General features: G+C 43.1%; 1 protein-coding gene across 4 annotated transcripts in view; it reads left to right on the top strand.

Annotated features, from left to right (window-relative positions):
- Positions 1 to 892: 892 nt before the first annotated feature.
- Positions 893 to 9,779, top strand: part of CD2AP (CD2 associated protein) — an 86,856-nt gene continuing 77,969 nt past the window's right edge. For all 4 annotated transcript variants that reach the window (XR_008465536.1, XM_054195865.1, XM_054195863.1 and 1 more), the window contains exon 1: positions 893 to 1,103. Coding sequence is in view for 2 of the 4 variants with exons in the window: in XM_054195863.1 (XP_054051838.1) it covers positions 1,100 to 1,103 (4 nt within the window). In the remaining 2 variants the exon portion in view is untranslated. The remainder of the gene's footprint in view (positions 1,104 to 9,779) is intronic.

Raw genomic sequence — 9,779 nt, 5'->3', positions numbered from 1 at the left:
TGGAGAGAAGGAGGCTGAGGGGAGACCTTCTCGCTCTCTACAACTGCCTGAAAGGAGGGGGTAGAGAGGTGGGGGTCGGTCGCTTCTCCCACGGAACAGGGGATAGGACAAGAGGAAACGGCCTCAAGTTGTGCCAGGGGAGGTTTAGATTGGATATTAGGAAAAACTTCTTCATCGAAAGGGTTGTCAAGCATTGGAACAGGCTTCCCAGGGAAGTGGTCCCATACCTGGAGGTGTTTAAAAGACAGGTAGAGATCTCGTGCTTAGAGATACGGTTTAGTGATGGTTTCTGTCAGAGTTAGGTTGATGGTTGGACTAGATGATCTGAAAGGTCCCGGCCAACCTAGGCAATTCTATGATTCTATGACATTAGGAAAAATTTTTTCACTGAAAGGGTTACCAGCATTGAAAGAGGCTGCCCAGGGAAGTGGTGAAGTCCCCATCCGTGGAGGTATTTAAAAGACGGGTATATGTGGCGCTGAGGGTTATGGTTTAGTGATGGACTTGGCAGTGCTGTGTTGATGGTTGGACTCAATGATCCTAAAGGTCCCGGCCAACCTAAACGATTCTACGATTCCTCAGGAGGGCCTGAGGGTAAACGGCTGCGGGGCGGGCGGGAGACACGGCGCAACACCGGCCTCGGGCAGGGGGAAGCGGGGCGGCAGCGTGGCACCTCCCTCCTCCCGCCGGCGGAGGCGGAGGAGAAGAAGAAGGAGAAGGAGGAGGAGGAGGAGGAAAAGCAGAGGGAAGGCGGCGGCGGGCGCTGAGGGCGGTGGGCGGTGACGTCACCGCGCCTGGCAACGGCGTCGCGGCGTGGGGGCGATGGCTCTCGGCTCTCGCGGGATTTGGCGGCGCGGCGCGGGGCGGGGCGGGGCGGGGGCGGGGCCGCCGGTGCTCGAGCTCGCCTGAGGCGCGGCGGCGGTGGCGGGTGGGTGACGGGACGGGTCTGCGGTCGCCTCTGTTCCGGGCTGCCGGCGGCTCGGAGTAGCCCCCTCCTTCTTTCATGCCCGTAGCGGCACGGATGGAGCCGCAGTGCCCGATTTGAGCGCGTCGGCGGGACCCGGAGCCGCACCGTCGAGCCCGGGCGGGCGGGCGCAGCATGGGTGAGCGCGGCGGGGAAGGGCTGCCGCTGCGGGGGGCGGGGGGAGACCGGCTCCCGTCTTCCCGCTCCCCCCGGGGCCGCCTCCGCCGGCCTTTGTCTGAGGGGGAGGGCGCGGAGCTGGGGTGCCCGGTAAGCGCCGCTGCTTCGGGGCAGTCCCCGGGGAAAGAGCGTTGCTGATACCCGGTGGCTTCGCAGGAGGGGCCGGAGGAGCCGCTGCGGTGGCAGGTGCCCGCAGGTGCTGCCTCCTCGGCGGGACGAGGAGCGGCGGCGGGGCCGGGAGAGGCCGGGGCCGGTCTTGCCCGCCCGCCCGGCCGGGGCCGGGGGGCGGCAGCGGGGGCCCGGGGCGGGAGAAGGCGGGGGGCAGCGCCGGGGGTTCCGTGATGCTCGGTGGGGAGAAGCGAGGATTAACAGCCGTACAGCGGACACTGATCCAGAGTTGGCTGGAGGGAGCTTGGCTGGAGCGGCTTGGTGAAGAGTAAAAATCCTGATTGAATCCAGCACTTTCGGCTTTTTTTTTTTTTTCTTTTTTCCTGTGCTTCAGTTTGAGCTGTGCCTTCACCCATTTCTCCACCAAGGTGTTGGCTTAAATAAAACAAGTGTACAGCGACTTAAAGTATTGCTATTTTCATAATGTGCCAGTTCAGGTTTACACTTGAAACAATCAGTTGCAGTGGGTCTGATTTTTAATGTAATAGCGATTGCATAGGGAAGTATGAAAGTGTGCCTGAAGCCCCGCTCTTCAGAGCCCTCTCCGTATTCAGAGTTCCCCCATTGGGGTCCAGAATGGTCCATTAACTATTTTGTCTGTCTCGGTTATCTCCACTGGTGTTGTATCCCTTGCTTCACTGTCCTGTATAACATCAGGTGCTTGATGTACTTCTGGAGGGGTGTGAGAAGAGCCGTGTGTGTGCTTACACTGCAGTTCTCTTGACTTGTCTTCTTCCTGAATAGAAAGATGTGTTTTCATCTCAGTGAAAGTTGTCTTACGTGGTCAAAGCACACTTAACATGATGTCTGAAAATATAAAGTGAAGATGTCTGAAAATATAAAGTGAAGTGAAATATAAAGAATTTTAGATTCTGATACAAACCAAACTCTAAAGAACTCAGTTTTGATGCTGCTTGTAATTATTCCGAATAGATAAGAATTACTGTTCTTTACTATTTGGGCTGTGTTGTATTACTTGGAAGCAACAGGTGTCTACCCAGGTCACTGCAGTGGCCTGTGATGGTAGTTCCTAAAGCATAAACATTTAGTGTGCTAATTAAGCATTTTGGACTCGGGCTGTGTAATGCTGAAATGTGAAATACCTGAGGATTTACATATGTTAGGTCTGGGTACTATTAGTATGTAGTTAGGAATACTGTATAAGACTGTTATTAAAGGACTGAGACCAGTTTATGACTAATAATTATTATATTACATTGGTTTATGTATATTTTTTTTCTTACCTTTCCTTTTCTTAAGTGTGGCTTCTTTCTCTGCCTCTTCCGATTACAGTAGTTAGCATGTTATTACTGCTCCAGAGGCGACTGAATTGAGTGGGTGCATACACTCTGTGTCAAGTATTGTTATTGCATGGGTTGTTATAACCATAACAATTTGTGTGCACGGGCAATTATAGAACTCCTTCTGCCAGAACGCTGGCAAACCTCTATAAGTGATTGCAGAATGATCCCAGAGCCTTTTAAATAGGTTTTCTATGAAGGTGTCATCCTTTATTCAGGTTTTCAAGCATTGCGGTCTAGTGACTGAAAGAGGGGAGGAGTGTACAGTAAAACATGTCTAAAAATGAATGGAAAAAGAACTAACTGTAGTTGCACTCACTATATTTAGTGATGGCCTCGTGTTTACCTTGAGAAGTCATTATTTGGTTATGTTGTTACTGATGTCATGGTAGAGCTGGCTCTTGATAAGAGATTGTTTGTATTTTATGTCATCTTATGGAAGACATTTTACATGTAAGGGGTGGCTTAGAGGGCACTGCTGAGGTATCTGTTTGAGAAACTCGAGGGTTTCTGAGACTTATGGAGAAGTAAGAACGGGACAGTATGACTCTGGAGGAAGCAAAAGGAGAAGGGCAGAAATACAAAATGCCTTGGAACAGGTTCTTACATTCTTGTAGTAGCTGGAAATTAATGTTGCAAGAGCATGTGTCATTTGGGTACTTGAAAGATGCGGAGGAGGATGTTATCAGAGGTGACAAACACTAGACCATATAAAGTTACTAGGAGTGCCCAGTTACACACTGAAGTTTTGTCGTTATAATTCTTTGCCTTCTGTACTACATTAATCATGTGGATTTAATATATGGCTCTGCAAATAGATAGAGAAATAGATTAATTAAAGGAAAAATGTATTTAGATGTTCTGTGGAAAAAACTTTATTTGATTAAATTATCTTTTTGCTGTTTTGGGTTGATAACCACTTAAAGGGAGGTACACGTCCATGTATTGGTGCATTGTAACATCTGTGTGATTTACTTCTATTGCTCAATAACAGATAATTTTCCTAATTGTAGTTGAGAAATGGTTTGATTATACAACTTGCACGTTAACAGGAAGGTTGAGCTAAATTTGCAGTGTCCAACAAATTTTTGTATGGATTTCGGCAACAGTTGCTAAATTTCCACAGAGGTACACTGAAATCTACTAAATTTCTGTCAGTATCTTCTTAGCTATATGCATTTCCCCCTCCCTTTTTTTTTTTTTCCTTTCCCCTTTTATTTCCAAACATTTGTGTAAGCTTTGGTCTGTGGTTCCCACGAGTTAGTACTTTTGAATTTGCTGCACTTCATCTTTTGAAAATTTTGCACCTTTGAAATACTTCAAGAAGCCAGAAATACTTCATCATTGCTAACAGAATGAGTACAAATATATGTAAATATATTTGGTCTACAGAAACTATTTAGCCAGTTCATTGAACATTAAACTTGTATGAAGCCTTTTGCTTTCTTCACCTTCATGTTGGCAACAGAAAAAAAATCTGCAAGGCTTTTGTAAACAGACTGAATACTTTTAAAATAGTGTCACAGGGATAGTGATAAATTGTTTCAGTATTCACTAGTAGTATTACAAGAATGAATTAAAACATTACTTCAAGGTTTGTTCTCTATTTTTAAACAAACCCAAGCAACCCAACAAACCACCCTGCCCAAAAAATCCACTCCAGAACCCCCGAAACAAATGAGTAGGGCAGATGAAGAGTCCTTCTGCTAGTATTTTTACCAACAAATAGGTAAGATGCAATGTACAGTTTGAACTTTATTCACAGTAAATTACTGAAGAATAAAATGACTTAGTTAAAAGTACAAGCTATTACAGGCCTTCTGTACCAGGATACTTGACAAGCCTAATGTTGACAGACCAACTGTACTTTTGTAGGCAATTTTGAGCAAAGTGCTTTCTTATTATCACTTTCGTTATTCTAGACAAAACTTTAAGGGAAGATGATGGAAAGCTGACCTCTGGAAGAGAGGTGCCTAAGCTACTGGGAAACTACATTACAGTAACTGGGAAGAGTTGATGGATACTGCATTTGGGTCAAGGCAGAGGAGCAGTCCCATCAAAAGGTGCTAGAGTTTCTGTCAGCTCAGCTCTTGCCCTTTTGTTTTTCCAAGAACGTACGAGCTGCTGTGCTGAGAGTCCTGTCTGCGAGGCAGGTAGGGAGGAAAAGGATGTGGAAAGCTGGTCCGTCATGGGAGGTGCTTTATTTTTTATAAAAACCCATGGGCTGGTAATAGTAATTTATGGACTTGCTCGAAGGTGTCTGCAGTTTCGCTGGGCCTTTTTGATAGATAGTGATGGATCATCAGGGACTTGTACAAAGGGGGTCAAAGAGGGATGTGGTTCTTGCCCTCCACAACTGCCGGTGGCAATGACAGTTCCAGTTTAACATGAATGGGGGTCTGAGGGGGAAATATGTCCTTTCAGTGTGAGGTTTTTTCCTCTAAAGCTGATGCTTGCTCTGCCTGACTCCTTTGTATTTTTAAGAAAAGGTGAATGACAACCTGGACGCTTAAAATGTGTCTCTGGCACTCTACAGGGGCTTAGCCCTTTTCTTCTGTTACTTTTAAAGTTTTGTTGTTATTGTTGTGGTGTTTTTTTGTTTAACCGGCTTCCTATATCTTGTAATGTAGTTAAATTATGTTTAACTCTTTCTTCCCTGACACTCTTCCTTTACATGAATGCCACTTTTCTCTTCTGCTCTGAACTGTGAATGTGCTAACGATCTCAAACATGCCCCGCTCCCTGTGAAGGTGACAGCTGTGCCTCCGCTGTCCCTTATCTTCTTGTTGTGCAGCGACGAGAAATTGTTTTACATAACTTTGTCACTGTGATGTGTGAGTGTAATCCTGTTTGTGTATCGCCCTCAGCTGCCCTGTCACACTGGTTGTTCTCAGGGCTGAAGTACTAAACGTGCCTATTCAGACGCCTCTTTTTCTAGAGTGACCCCTTGCTATGTTAAATAAAAGCATGTCAAAGATTTAATTTTGACGCTAGCCTTGCTTTGAGCTGGATGTTCACCTGAATGGTCTCTGTAGGTTCCTCTCACCCTAAATTGTTTGGTGTTTGCTAGCGTAAACTTAATTAATTTGAAGAATGTGATGCCAGCTCAGGTATTTCCTTGCTCTGACTAATGCCAACAAGTATTTTTGGGTGGGCTTATGTTTTATTGCTCTAGCCAAATGGAAAATTGACTTTCTTTATACAAAATCAATATGAAATGTTGCTTTTTCAGAAATCTTGAATGAAGAAAATGAAGCATTGTAGGTATTTTTGAACAGTAGATCTTCATTTCCTGAAAGATTTAAGACCTGCCACTGCTAGAGTCCTAAATCAGACTGAAGTCACAGTATGTGTCTGTCTGCCAAATGAGTTAAATCTTTCCACTTTTGGGGTGATGTACACTGGAGGGAATATAATATGAGCTAATTTAAAATATTAAGTTAACTTTTCTTAAAGGAATATATATTGCCTATAAAATGCTCAAGGTATTAGGCAAGATTGCCTTCCATGGAATAAATTAGAATCTAATTTTTTGAATTTTTTTTTTTTTAAAAAGAACCATTTTCCTTTAATTTCAGCAATTTGGAGAGTGCTGACTTCTGATGTTACAGGAGAGGGTTGCAGTAAGAGCTCTCTGTGGAACTCTGGAGAAGGAAGCGGGGAGCTGTCTGCTTGTGTCTCTCAGTGCTGAAGAGCTCTGTGATTGTAAACTTTGAGTTTAAATTTGACATTTTTGTTTAAGAAACTCAAAATGAATTTTATCACCTTTATTGCTTCAATTAGATAAAGTATTTTTTTAAACTATTTAAATAGCTTAAGCTCATGCTGTTTTCTTAACAGTACCTAGATCACCACGAATGTGATACACTTTGACAGGTAGAGGAAAACGTAAATGGTTTTGGAATTAAGCAGTACTAGTTTGTGGTTGTTTTTTTTTTTTTTTTTTTGCTTCCACAGCAGCTGAGTCTCAGCTGCTGTGAATAGATTTTTGTGGATTGGAATTATTAATGATTTTTATTTTAGTTTTAAATTAGGAAGGCAGTTTTGCCCGAGTTCCTGGAAACTCGTGTGACTTACCATTTAAAGAAGGCTCTTAAGTCATCAGTTTCTACCTCTTGGATAAAATTACTAAGTGGTCAGTCTTAGTCAAATGTTTTTGACTGTATATGTAGATTGATCTTTTTATTTTAAGATGGTGCTGAAATAAAGTCTCCCCCTTCTCTTATCTCTGGCTAGCAAGGATTGTCCTCTTCCTTTGCTTGTAGAAGCTGAATCTTCCACAATTTCCCTGTCTTCTTGGATTAGCTTTCAGACAGGCTGGGTCTGCAGAAGCTGAGACTAAGATCGTGGTTGTAATAGAGTGGATGGAAGCAGGAGGAGGGTGAGGATGCTGCTTACACTGGTGTCAGCTGCAGCACTTTTACGGCAGTCGTCAAAATCGTGCCTGATAGAAATTGTCTTCCCGTTTTAGCTCTTTAGTTCAATTGTGGATTTATTGGAAACATACCAGTTTACCTTAATTCCATGTAGTTTTTTTTTTTTTTTTTTTCCAAGCTGCATTGTTTCTAAATTTTTCAGGAAAAATACAAAAGCAGAACAACAAGCAAACTTCTCAGAATGGTTCAAGTCACTTCCACTCAATGCGTCTTTGGGACTGGGCAGAGAAAAGTCTTCATCCTTGCTGCTTGAAGAAATGAAACCACTAGGTTCATGAAGTTTACACTCTCTAGTAAAGGAGAATCATATCACTTAACTAAAGACACAAGTTCAGAGTTATGAAAAGATTTTGTTTTAAGGCTGCTTTGCATGTAATCTCTCTTGTCCTGAAGACATCCTGTGGGTGCAGCTTCCCGCTGTGCTTCAGCAGAGATAACTTTAGGCTGCTGCTGAAAAGGGCCAGAGCTTTGCGATGCCTCTTCCTGGCTGGCTGTCGCTCCGGTGGTTGTGAGTCCATGGCGTGAGCTGATAAACTGGCTCATGTGGAAGAAACTCTTGTGCCAGGTTTGTCATCATGTTAGCAAGCTGGGGAGTGGATGGGACTGTATTTCAGGAGCTGGGGAGGGGAGAGTGTTTCCCCTTTTCCATTTTAGCCTACAATTACTTTGCACTAAATCCAAGCTGAAATTTCCTAACTTTCTTCAGAAGTGTCTGTATTAATTGCTCTCCCTAAGTGTTCATGATTCAGCAAACTGATTATTTCACAGATTTCTGTGAAATACGCTTTTTTTGAACTTGTCATCTTCCCCTATCCATTTTAAAACTGTGCCTCTAACTTGCATTCTTTTTCTTTTTTATTGGCTTTGTAATACCTTTAAAGAGAAAATTGTTCCTGAACAGCTAGAACTTGTTATTGAGGTGCTTCTTGTATTTCTGTGGATTTTGGTTTTTGTTGTCCTCAATAATGTGTATGTTTTGAGAAGCAACCCAAGCACAGTAAAAACAGGTCTCCGTCCTTCTATATTCTGATTTTCTGCAGTTGGACTGGACTTTACTGTTCTCATCACTTAAATGCTTTTATGGAGCTTGGCTTATTTACTACTGTTGTAAAGCAATAAATGCAAGATTAACTAGAATAAGCCTGCCTAAAACTTAAGGTAAATTATATTGCTGTTTGCACTTATTTTAACATCTGAATGTTTCTATCAGGGAAGTTACTAACTACTACAACAAATTGCCAAGGGAAGTGCTAGATCCATCACTTCTTGATATGGTCAGTCCCCTGGATGATGCCCATAGTAGTGCATTCTTTAATCTTTCCTTTTGGCAGATTTAGTGCTCATGTGTCCATGGGATGATCTAGTTCAAGACACTGGCCGGAGTTGAATCCAACTGGAAGGGAACCAGCTGTCTGATTTGGCAGCAAACTAAACCGGCACACCCTGGAGCAGCACAACTGCGAGACCAGCGCAAGGGAAGAGGCAGCAGTATGGGAATGAGTAGGGAGAGAGCATGCAGGGTCACTCCTTTTCCCTCAGATTGTTGTATTAGGTGTACGAAACTGTATTCTCTGTAAATGACTAAAGCAACTGTTCCTGAAAAGCAGAGCCCATCTGTTTGGTTTCCTAAGTGGTTAAGTGAAGAATATTCTTTTGTTCAGAGTTTTTAGTACAAGACTTTACAAATTTAGCTAGATTTGCAAGCCGCCTGGGACCGTCGGCAGTTTCAGATGACTATCTGAAGAGCTGGCCATGGGCTGTTTGTTTTAAACCTCACTGTCACAGACAACACGTCTTTTTCTGTTCATCTGAGTGAGTGCTGTTCTGAAGCCAGGTAAAATGAGATGCTGTTCTGAAATTGGGGCAGTGGAAGTGCTGAGGGCAGTAAGTCTTTTGTAGACATGAGGACAAAAGCGAATATATTAATCTCATACTGTCATGGGTATGGTAGATAAGGAGACAGCAGATCTTTCAGAACACTGCAAACAGTGGAATATAGTCCTTTTATTAAGCATAAACCATTATAAACTGTGTTGCTTTGCTCTTGAAAATCAAATACAGTGCCTTGTTTGCCTGACTCAAACTATGTGTGGTACTGAAAATATACCTCGTCCTTCAGCACAGGGAAGGAGAGTTTGTCTGCAAAGTGGAAAACCATTGTTAAAAACATTATGTTAAAGTTTTCACATTATGGGAAGCCTAAGTATAACAGGATCTGCTTTTACTGCATACCAGTACCTGTGTAAGGATGTGGTGAAGGGAAATCGGAAGCTCTGTTGGATGAAACCCTTTGCAGCTTGAGGAAAGCTTGAAGGCATTTCTTGTAGCTGTCTGTGTTATAAGGCTGCATGTGAATTAGCAGTATGGTTGTTCTCAAGTAAAAGCACAATTCAGAGTGCATAAAATTGTTTCCTCTGATTTTCATGTGATTATCATTTTATTAAATGCGTATTTTGTGGGAAGAGGGTTTGCTCTTTCAATCTTAATGCTGCATCCTTCCTTACTGAGAGAGAATCTTTTTTTATATATATATATATATATATGGATTGCAATGTAAATGACTTCTAATGTGTAGGTAGTACAAGAAAAAAGAAAACCTGCCTAGAATAAGACACAGCCTGCCATCTCCACGCAGCAAGACAACTATGCTGATTTCCTATTAAGACAGTTGCTGTATCTTCTTGTACGCTGCTGTATGTGCTTTTGCAGTTCAGCGACTGAAGTGGTAAATCC

Source organism: Rissa tridactyla, chromosome 3 (assembly GCF_028500815.1).
Source record: "Rissa tridactyla isolate bRisTri1 chromosome 3, bRisTri1.patW.cur.20221130, whole genome shotgun sequence".
Classification (NCBI taxonomy): domain Eukaryota; kingdom Metazoa; phylum Chordata; class Aves; order Charadriiformes; family Laridae; genus Rissa; species Rissa tridactyla.
This window is presented reverse-complemented; position numbering and strand designations above follow the sequence as displayed.